Source organism: Micromesistius poutassou (genome assembly GCF_964030765.1).
Source record: "Micromesistius poutassou genome assembly, chromosome: 4".
NCBI classification, from domain to species: Eukaryota; Metazoa; Chordata; class Actinopteri; order Gadiformes; family Gadidae; genus Micromesistius; species Micromesistius poutassou.
In genome coordinates this window covers 5828975-5840993 of record NC_140274.1, presented here as the reverse complement: position 1 = coordinate 5840993, position 12019 = coordinate 5828975, and the positions used below count along the sequence as shown (strand labels likewise).

Sequence of the window (12019 nt, the reverse complement as noted above, 5' to 3'; positions counted from 1 at the left end):
GAGTGACAAAGCCACAGGCAGCGACACAAAGGAAATATGGTTTGAAGTACCACTTCTGGAGGTACTTCTGACTGAGGGCCCTCCAAATACTTTGCGCAGTAGAACAAAACATTATATTCTCATAACTGTCAGAAAATGGGAGATTATATTATTATTATATAAATTAAACATACATGCAGGCATGTGTATCTTAATATTTGTATATATGTTTATTTATTGTTTATGAAAATGTTTTCATATATCGAGACGTCACCTCGCATCTCAATTTCAGAAGCATAGGAATGTTATTGGTAGAACTGATGTTTGGGTAATTGTTTAGTATTTAATCTGGAAATGATTTGTCATTATGAACGAGATATTTACGTTAATTTAGGATGGCATCTCAGAATGGCAACATATTGCATACAGAAAATCTCATGATTCATTGTACAAGCCATATTGTGGCCATGACCCACAATAGACACACAATATATATTTTGAAAAACACTTTTCTAACAATATTCTGAAACTGGAATACAATACATTTCAAGCCACAAGTGTTGTATTATTAAAGTTAATAGCAATCAGCAATAGCATTTTTGTCGCCATTTTGTCCTTTTTCTATTCTTAATATTCACATTTGACTAAGTTATCTAACCAGGGACAAATACAATAAATGGATAAAGTGGTATGACTTGCATCCCAGCACTTGTTTATAATTTATGCATACAAGTTTTTCTGAAGGTCAATGAAAGTGATTTTCCTAGAGGGTTTTTTTTTTCACTTGCAGTATTCATAACAATATCAAGTACACTGTGCTTGAAATAAACAACACAGGTAATGAGCTCCCAGTAGAATCTAATTAGTTTCCAACAATGGTCCCATGTGTGTCATTAAACATTTGCATGTTGACATGCAAGTGTGTGTCTGTTTGTGTGTGAGTTTGTGGGTATGTGTACAGGTGTGCATTTGTGGATCGTTAGGAGACGTTTACATAACAAAATACCTAGGTGAGTTTGTAACATAATGCAGTGTTCCATCAATTACGTCATAACAAAACACAAGCACAAAAATATTGCCTGTTTCATTTATCATCTCTTCTGCATGTACAACAATTTGAATGATTTAGAACTCTTTCTAATACTTATGTCAACTGTGACATTAGTTAGTTAGTTAGGTTCTTTCATGTCCCTAAGGGAATATTTGTTTTCACACAGTCAAGTTGGTTTCAGGGCAGCATACATTTAAAAAAGCACAACACAGCGTTGCTGTGGACGATGGACATTGGACGATGGTGGCAAAGTAGTTTGTGAAAGTATTTTAAAGAGCACTCAATACTATGCTATTACTTTCCCCATCACCACGTATGCCACTACTATTACTACCACTACTTCTGCCAATTCTACTTTATCTACTGCTATTACTGCTGCCACTATTACTGCTTTTACTACTGCAACTGTAGCTACTGCTTATACTGCTACAATAAATAGTTACTCTACTACTACTGCTACTACAACTACGACCCATAATAAACATGACAATGCTTGTACTATTAATATGATCCAATCAAGTTAATTTCTGACGAGGTTCGACAATTAAGTCACATTATTTTGAATTTGAATTTATTTGAATCTTATACAAATCAGAATAACTATATGAGTTGACTCAGTGTAACTCATATTAATGTTATAAATATATGAATACCATAATATATTAATGGAACAACATTTCATTGTTGCTCATAGGCATCCGCATTCCTGGGGCCTGCATTACCATTTAACCCCTTAGGATTTAGAACTTGAAATATGAATTAATGTCCCATCAGGAGGTTTTCCAATCACTAGAGATGTTTGAGTACTTGGGGAGTTTCACTAATAATTAAATTAACTGGAAGCCTGGTTATTCTGGGGTTACACACAGGTCTAATGGTGGTTATTACAGAGCTGACAGGCTGCCAGAGCCTAAGTGCTCCGGCAGCCTAACAACAAACATAGCGTCCTTGATGCATTTGCAACTGACAAGGAGCTACATAAGCTGATATATTACATCTATATCAACCTTGTTGCTGCTGTTATTATCGTTAGCATGACGATGTTACCGAAAATTAGTATTGGTTTCAGTCGGGTAACATTTATTTTACAGCTTGCTCGGGCCAAATGTAAGGGAAATAGAAGTAGTAACCCCTCTAGTTCCTTGTTCTGTCTAGAGACTAGCAGTTTCATTACCCTGCTCCCCTGACCTCTGGTGAACTCTTCATCTATCAGGCCTCGACATTAACGGTTGCCTGCTTGCCCGGGGCGGGTGAACTCTGTGATCGGGCAACTAAATTGTGACATGTAGTTGTCCGTTCGGGCAAGTTAAGTGAGCAGGTTTGGTTAGTCAGAGAAGATTCTGTGGGTCCGTCATGACAGTGAGTAAAAGTTAACCAGTTGCGGTTTTTACTTACCCCGGAATGGGATTCATCAACACAATTTCACTACATTACGGGTCTAGTATGTTGAGGAACATATATTTGCTGATATGTTGCATTAGATATTTTCTTTATAGGCATACATTTTCCATTTTGGGCAAGTAGGTTTTGCTTTTGGACAAGTAACATCCATAGCATAACAGCTTGCCCAAAGGGCAAGTGGCTTAAAAAGCTTAATGTCAAGGCCTGCCTATAAAGGCTGAATAAAGGCTAGGCTGAATAAAGGTAATCTTATCAAATCAGGGGATCTTACAAAGTTCCCTGCCATTAACACATGTCAGGAAGTATTAACAATTTTCCCCATAACCAACACAATACTCAGCAATCCTCCTCATCAGAGTCAGATGGATGATGTCAAACCACATGATTGCGCATGTGCTCCAAGGGGAGGAACTTTATCCAATAAAATTTCTCTCACCTAACCAGCAAATCCTCTGGGATAAAGCTGAAAATAATATATTAATGTCTACTGTATTTCAGCCAGATCTCACATCCAGAGCATGCATCTCAGTCCTGGATCTCCAGTATCATGCAATACAAAAAATTGAGATGAGCAATCTGAATCTTCCAATTGTCTTAATTGAATTGTTGTTCAAGGTTCCTTTTGACAGTTTTTTTTCCAGCATTTAATTATTTTACTATCCTATTACTATTATAATGAATACCAGCAACACGACTGTCACAGAATTCATAATTCTTGGCTTCCCAGGACTCAACCCTAAGTATGATGGCCTGGTGGCAGCAGGCCTCTTTGTCCTGTACTTGATCATTGTCGGAGGAAATCTCTTAATTTTGGTGTTTGTCTGCTGTGAGAGGAGTCTGCACAAGCCCACCTATTTAATCTTCTGCCATCTGGCCATGAACGACCTGTTGTTTGGAACGGTGACCCTCCCCAAGATGATATTCAGATATTGGCTGGACGACAGAATCATACCATTTAGCGCCTGCTTTACTCAGATGTACTTTGTCCACTCTTTAGGAGCGATCCACTCCATCATTCTGCTGATCATGGCCCTCGATCGCTTCATCGCAATCTGCGTCCCGCTGCGCTACCCCGCCCTGATTACCACCAAGAATATTTCCATTGTGTGTGTGTTGTCTTGGGCCCTCACATTTCTCAGTATGTCAGGAGTTATGACCCACGCGCTCAACTTGTCGTACTGCGCTTCAAACGTCATCATGCAGTGCTACTGTGACTTCATATCCATCAGCAGCCTCGGCTGTGGAAAGGAGGAGGTGAAGTTTGCAAAGTCTGTTGCCGTGGGCTATGCCATGTTCAGTCTGTTGCTTCCCCTGGCATTCATTATTTTTTCATACTTTTCTATTATCATTGTGGCTGTGTTGAAACTGGCCAGAACGAGGGAAGGGCGCTACAAAGCCCTATCCACGTGTACGCCACAGATCTTCATAACCTGTCTGTATTACCTGCCCCGCTGTTTTGTCTATGTCTCAAGTTACGTAGGGTTTTCTTTCGGTATAGATTTCCAGATTTCCCTGGTATTGTTGTACAGTCTCTGTCCGGCTGCTGTAAATCCGATCATTTATTGTTTAAAGACTAAGGATATTAAGGATAATATGATAAAGAGGTTGAAAAAAACAAGAATCGGTGTGTGAAGGTTTAAAAGCCAAGCAAATAATAAAGCAGTGGTACTTAATGTAAAATGTCCAATAATTCAACCTTCCCTTAGCATACAAGCACACAATAATGTAAATACAAATTACAGTTTATTTTTGTAATATTTAGATAATTGCAATAATTTTGTATACATGTTTGACTGCATTACTGTATTTCATTTTTTATATAAAGAATAGCATTTGTGTATACATTAGTGTTTCCAACAATTTGGTTATATATAAACAGTTTCATATATTTTATGGGCATTTAAGGTGAGGCATATAGTATAGTATAATCCCTAAATTTATTAGTTTTTTCTTAGGCCTGATTCCAATAACATTTTATAACAACACATTCCCAACAAGGTAAATGTAAATTGATGTGGAATATAGCAAATTTCAGTGTGCACCTTTTCATTTATAGGGTACTGCTTCAATACCAGCAACATTGATAGCTGTTAAGTCGTCACCCATTTTATGATTTATAAAATATTCATATCTGTTTATCCACATACATTAAAAAAATGATGTTTGTCACAGAATTATTTAGAATCAATTGTCCTTCTTTTAATTCACAACAAAACAATGAATAACCTTAATCAACATATTCTCCAACATAAGCTCAAACCAGTTTATTCCCTACCCAGAAACATTATAGGACTTTCTTAACATGAAGCCTTCTGCAAATATATTTGGTATATTTACTATTTAGTGAATTTAGTCTTTTTAAACAAAATCTCTTTTTTAGATACATGCTATTAATGAGCAGGTAGGGGTAGGCCTCTTGCTCAGGGATAGGTTCAGGTAAACTGCAGCACATTAGGGTTTGAGTGGAACACTGAAACATGATCTACACCCCGTGCAAAAAGTCACTCACAGCAAATTAGTTTTTAAAATATGGTTGTATTTTTATAAATAAGGATAGGCATCGACCTAATTGATATAATCTTAGAAGAAGGACGTAATGTTGAGAATACAACATACTAAAAACGGATAGCAAGCGAAAGCTAAACCAGAGTGTATCACTCACACACTTTGGGTCCATTCTAACTTAAGGTAAGAGGCTATTTAAATCTTTGCAGTGACTGATCTGATCAAGACTCAAGACTCAATCAAGACTGATCAATCTATCAGTGATGATAGATTGATTGTTGTGCATAAGATGAGTGTGTGCGACTGTGCGTTGTGTCCTTCCCGGCTTCGCACTACTGCATGGTTAGTTGTGGTTGGTTGTGGTCTTAGTGAAGCAGCCTAGCCTTGGAGTTGGAGAAGTTGGAGTGATTGTGTACGTGCGTGCGAGAGAGAGCACACCCACTGTGGTGATGTTTGGCTCATTGTATATATCATCATATCATTGTATATAAAACAAAACCCCAGCCTCTTTAATTTTAAAATAGTATGTCAATATTTTGAATGAGTAGGCCTACATTTTTGTTATATATGTAAAATGTTCCTATATATAGCCTATTATTATAGCTTACATACTTTAAAACATGGGAATGCGAAATGCATCCTGGGATATTTAATGGTCCCAAGTCCACACGAGTCACCTGCCTAACTGCCTATGTAGTTGGAGAGTAGGCTATTATAACGAATAATAATAATAATAACGAATGAGCGAGAAATTACACAGATTAGAATAGAAAAACACACACACACACACACACACACACACACACACACGATCGGATGGATCCGACCGGGATTTTCGTTGCCCTAGATCCTACGTTCTCTGCAATTCCTCATTTGCCCGCTCACGTCAGACAGGTTCGAAATTATGCAGTTGTGGGCCATCATACATGTAATTTGTGGTTCTTGCCACCTCTTCCTCATCCCAGACGCCCTAGTTCTAGTACTAGGCTGAGGCTACCTTCCACCACGTCTCCCCAACGTGACGTCATCGCCGAGTTGCGGTAGAAAACACCTGTTACTACCAAAAACGACAAAAACTGGACTTTAACGCTATTTTGGAGATATTTTATTAATGATATACGGGTTGGACGAATGTGCTTTGTGTGTCAGTGATCTGTCTGATCGTATTTGCTAGATGGATGGTTAAATAATGTCACACGATCGGTCATACTGCAGGCTCTCATTTGCAAGTTCACTGATTGCGCGTCTGATAGGCTATATATGTTAAGGGAGTGTGTGTTGTCATGTAGGCTATAGACTGATTGTCTTGGCTTGCATCAATGAAATATTGTAATGTTATAGGCCTACTGCATATTAAGGAATGTAGATCAGTATTAAGCAACAATGGGCGGGGCGGGACCCCACAAATATTGACGGGTATTTCGCACACTGGGTAAAAGCTTAGAAATAAACACTAGGCAAAGAGGTTGTTACTGGAGCTAGTAGGCTACCATCAAAACTAGTGGTGGCTCGTTCGCGAACGAATCAGTTCGAACGAACGACTCTTTAAAACGAACGAACCGACCTGATTCGCCGCTCTCGTTTGTCGTTGTTCGTCTCGTTCGTTCGCCGAGACTCGACTCCCAGCTCCACCCACTAGTCGCTGAGTCGCGCTGACTCGCGAGTCGCCGTTCGTTCACTGACTGTAGCCGTTTCTCAATACCAAGAACGCAGACTACGTACTCGCGGACTTGGAAGTACGTACTTGGCAAGTCCGGACTTCGAAGTACAGACTTCCGAGAACGCGAGTACGCACCTGCAATTGGAACAGCAGCGGACTCGATGACGTCACCACCTCAGCTCTGTTAACTGTGCTTTACGGCCTCAAACTACTGAACAATATAAACCAATTATATAAAACTAAACCCCAGCCTCTCTCATTTTAAAATAGTATGTTAATATTTTGAATGAATATAAATGAAAAGATATGCTTGTCGTGTGTATTTATATACACACAACTTTTTATATGTAGGGTACAGATGCGCGTGCCTAACTGCCTATGTAGTTGGAGAGTAGGCTATTATAACGAATAATAATAATAATAACGAATGAGCGAGAAATTACACAGATTAGAATAGAAAAACACACACACACACACACACACACACACACACGATCGGATGGATCCGACCGGGATTTTCGTTGCCGTTGCGATGGGTTTCCTCTATCAGCGACATATACAATATAAACAAATTATATAAAACAAAACCCCAGCCTCTTTAATTTTAAAATAGTATGTCAATATTTTGAATGAATAGGCCTACATTTTTGTTATATATGTAAAATGTTCCTATATATAGCCTATTATTATAGCTTACATACTTTAAAACATGGGAATGCGAAATGCATCCTGGGATATTTAATGGTCCCAAGTCCACACGAGTCACCTCCGATGCATCCTCAGTAGAACGGCCTCACCGAGAACGCATCGAGAACACTTCCGGGTTTTACGACAGTACTCGCATACTCGCGTACTTGGAATTGGAACAGTACTTGGGCTACCACTGATGACGTTTCACGAGAACGCAAGTACACGAGTACACACGAGAACACAAATTGAGAAACGGCTTGTGTTTAGCGGTGAAGACTCGAGGACTGAGAAGTCACGAGAGTCAGCCGGGCAACAACATCCCGATTCCGAACATGAAGCACTCCTCAGCTAAAAGGAACTTAGTTAATGTTGTGTTGATTGATGACCGTTTGCACCATTGCACGATCGTGATTCGTTTGAGAACACGGCCAGAACGCGGGAGAAGCTGAGTCTGACCGACTCGGCTGAGAATGTGCATTCGCGATTCGTTTGAACGAGAACGAGGGAGGAGCCGAGTCTGACCGACTCAGTGACTAAGAATCATGATTCACCGCTACCGGAAATGCGAACGAACGACGAACGAATGAACGACTCTTCTTGGCGAACTGACTGACGCGAACTGATTCATTCAAACGAATCATGAAATCCACCACTAATCAAAACGTGGGATAACTAATCGGAAATGTGTTTACAACGTCGGGGGGAAGATTTAATTAGGGATTATCTGGGGGGGAATTTCACAGGTGGGACTGGCAAGTTAGCCAATAGCTAGCATTATGCCTTATATTTCTAGATCTTCTGACTAAGTACCGGTACGTATCTGAACTAATAACATAATCACTGTCACTAGATATAAAGAAAACGTTGACTTTCACTCGCTGCTATTCACTGATAGTAAAAAAATGTGTTGTTATTGTATGCACTGCTGTTCATAGAATAGCTCCAGCGCTCGTTGCTGCGTTGCTAAATGATAGCAACTCTTCACCCATTCTCCTCTGACCATGCATTTAATCGGCTTTGACGGCCATCAGTTCTCTGCAATTCCTCATTTGCCCGCTCACGTCAGACAGGTTCGAAATTATGCAGTTGTGGGCCATCATACATGTAATTTGTGGTTCTTGCCACCTCTTCCTCATCCCAGACGCCCTAGTTCTAGTACTAGGCTGAGGCTACCTTCCACCACGTCTCCCCAACGTGACGTCATCGCCGAGTTGCGGTAGAAAACACCTGTTACTACCAAAAACGACAAAAACTGGACTTTAACGCTATTTTGGAGATATTTTATTAATGATATACTTATTTTGAGTGCTTTATGTACCCATTAATCAAAACTTCTGGTTGACCTGCAACATGGGCTTGGACAAGATTGGATAGGATTTTAGGGTTAGGAAGTTTCTGTAATGAGGCCCCTGGAAGGTAACAATATGAGTCCATCAAGTGAATGAATCAAGTGTTGGTTGAGGTTCCCAAAAAGTGCTCAGTTATGGTTTGAATGAGCCCATTATTAATAACTTCACTGAGTTTAATTGGATGAATTGGATCATACAGACACTGGATGTGTCTGTATGAACTCATGAGATATGCAAAAGTTGTTCTCAAAACAGTATCCAAACATCATATTGTTTGCAGGTTTTTAGTACATTTGGCTTAGATATGTATATCTCCATACAGTAATACATAACCATTGTGGGGGAACCCTTTGGGAGAAGACCAAGCTCCTGCCAATTGTGAAAAGGGTATTTACAGGTGCTCATTATACAATAAAATAAGTGGTCTGGGATCTAGTATAGACTTTGAGATATTTCACTCGGATGCAAAAGAAAACTGGATCCACTTGTTTACTCACCACCACTTGCCTCAGCAGTACAGGACCGCCTGGTCCATTGAATGTATGTTGAATGTAAGAATTGTCTAGTCCTGGATCTGGAAATGAAAGAACAAAATTATTATCCGTTTGTCCTTCTTCTGTGTTAGCCAGTCCATTATTATCCAGGGGACTGACTATAATCGTGCTTGGATGGCTACTCGTAGGTCTAAAAAGTACCGTCCATTCACCGGCCAGTAGGACACATTGCACCCAAAATCAATTGATTCAGAGATGATTGTATTTTATGCTATCTTAGCTCTCTCTTTGGCATTGTGGCTTTGCTTATTGGAAAGGGAAATAATTGTTGCAGACGCCAAATAATTTTTCAATGTAGGACCCATCAATCACTCACTCATATCAATTATCACGCTCTTGCACACACACACACACACTCACACACACTTCCAATTGACATAGCATACTCCCTCATTCTAAGCTCTTTCTCCCACACAATGGAGGTCTCATATCTCATATAAGCTCACAATGTGTCTTCAAAATAAATACATTGTCAAATGTCAACAAACCCCTGTGTTCAGTTTTTTGTCCAGCTATTATCTCACAATTTGTATATTTAAGAGGTTGAGTCAGGTGGAGTCTTCAAGACAATAAGGGAAATAATCAGTGCTAGTCCTAGCTAAGTGAAGTCACAATGCCTCAAAAGCATTATAAACCTAACAAATCATTTCACTTATTGCTTGTATTCTTCCAAACTGGATTAACCATACTTCACCAATCATATGTGTTGTTATTTAATTCAATTTTAAACAAAAGTGATGGCTGTGGCAAGCACATGTTGGAACTGCTTACAATGTTACATTAAATCAATATCATTGAAACATATCACAGTTTTTTAAGAAACAAGATCAATTATTATCATTGTGCTTTGTGATTGTATTGATTATAAGTTGTTTGTTGCACTTGCAACTTTAGAACAACAGTTTTTACACTCGAAAATAGTTCAGTTCCACAGACAGAAGCCATAATGATACATCTACAGCCAAAGCCCAATGGGATTCCTGTTGGAGCCTATGGCTCTATATAAGAACAAAGATGATAGGATGAGAACTCCAGAAAAACTGCCACCTGGACTGCAGAGGGTAAGAGACTTTAAACCTGCCCCACTATGCCATCATAGTCATACATATTTGGCCTGTTAAGCCCTTCTAGACTGTACCGGTGATTAATTTAAGGGCTATACAAATACAATTTCATTTAATTGAATCTTGTGTATCAAAAAACATGAACCTGAGTGTGGTGTGGGTGAAGTTTAATGGTGTCAAATATATATATACACACACACACACACACATTAACTTTCCCCAATATTTTTATTTCCTCCTCCTTATTGGATGAATGTGTCCAAAAAACTGTCAGTCCTAAAAAAATAAATGTGAAATGTGTTTTTCTTCCAGATATATCGTTGATGGTGGACTCATTATTGATATCCCATGCACTGTGGTTCTGAGAGCTGCTAACGATCAGCTGATGATGAGCAACAGTAATGCTACAAGGATAAAAAACTTTTTCATCCTTGGATTCCCTGGCCTCCTGTCAGAGAATGAGGGACCCGTGTCCGCACTACTCTTATTAATTTACGTCTCTATTGTTACTGGAAACATCCTTATCATAACAATCGTTACCTTGGAACGCTCTCTTCACAAGCCCACGTATCTCATATTTTGCCATCTGGCTTCCACTGACCTGGTCTATGGGACAGTCATTCTACCCAAGGTCATATCCAAATATTGGTTTGGTGACGGTTTGATTTCGTATTACGGATGCTTCACGCAGATGTACTTTGTTCATTTTTTAGGCGCCACTCATTCTTTTATCTTGATGGTCATGGCCCTGGATCGCTTCGTGGCGATATGCGCACCGTTCCACTACCCTCGGTTCATCACAAACACCACCATCACGGCGCTTTGCACCATCTCCTGGTTCGTGCCCATAACCTGGATGGTGGGAATCGTATGCCATGCGCTCACATTATTCTACTGTGGTCCCAACGAAATCCAGCTGTGCTACTGCGACCACATAACCATTACGCGGCTCGCGTGCGAAAGCGCACGTGCCGTACAGATAGTCGCGTTTATCCTCGCGATGATTAGCCTACTGCTGCCGCTGGCGTTCATATTTTTCTCATATTTCTTCATCATCGTCGCGGTGTTGAAGATGTCCAGCTCCGATGGGAGAACCAAAGCTCTGTCCACGTGTACGCCGCAAATTTTTATCACGTGTTTGTATTATATGCCAAGGTGTTTTGTGTACCTGGCGAATAATGTTGGGTTCACATTTAGTGATCCGGTTCGTATCATTGTGATAATGATGTATAGTGTACTGCCGGCGGCGGTCAACCCCGTAATATACTGCTTTAAAACCAAGGAAATCAAGGAGACTTTAAAGAAGAGGTTGGATAACAGGAAAGCAACGGTTAACTTGTTTTGAAATGTAAAATGTGTTAATGTTAAATATATATTTTCATATATTTCAGTTATTTATAGTTATGTGAATGTTAATTCTCTTCACAGTGCAATGTTTTTATTGTTTAATTGTAAATGTTGAAGGTCCAATGCAGCCCAGTACATGTAGCCCAATATCGCTTATTCAGGGTTAGGGTTATTGTAATTTACACTTCATGTGCATGTTTAATAAACTATTAAAATGCAGGCTATTGAAACACATAAATAATCAATCCTCGTTTATGAAGACGTATACAAAAACAAAAACAACAATAGGTGTTCAGGACCTTCGTTGAAAGGTAGTGTATTAAGATTATACGATTATAAGATTATAAATATATATATGATATTATATATATTATATAAATATATATATAAAGGTTCTGTTTGGCACGAAGCCTTTGTAA

The 12019-nt window shown here is 39.3% G+C and overlaps 2 protein-coding genes across 2 annotated transcripts; both read left to right on the top strand.

The window, feature by feature from the left end:
* Positions 1-3106: 3106 nt before the first annotated feature.
* On the top strand, positions 3107-4063 carry LOC311342001 (olfactory receptor 52K1-like; the record flags this gene model as incomplete). The annotated part of the gene is made up of 1 exon (XM_084466816.1): positions 3107-4063. One exon carries the CDS (start codon positions 3107-3109, stop codon positions 4061-4063), a length of 957 nt encoding a protein of 318 aa, XP_084322942.1.
* A 6575-nt stretch (positions 4064-10638) lies between these two features.
* LOC311342449 (olfactory receptor 6P1-like) lies at positions 10639-11598 on the top strand (the record flags this gene model as incomplete). The annotated part of the gene is made up of 1 exon (XM_084467278.1): positions 10639-11598. The coding sequence occupies one exon, from the start codon at positions 10639-10641 to the stop codon at positions 11596-11598; it is 960 nt and encodes a 319-aa protein (XP_084323404.1).
* Between the last annotated feature and the right edge of the window lie 421 nt (positions 11599-12019).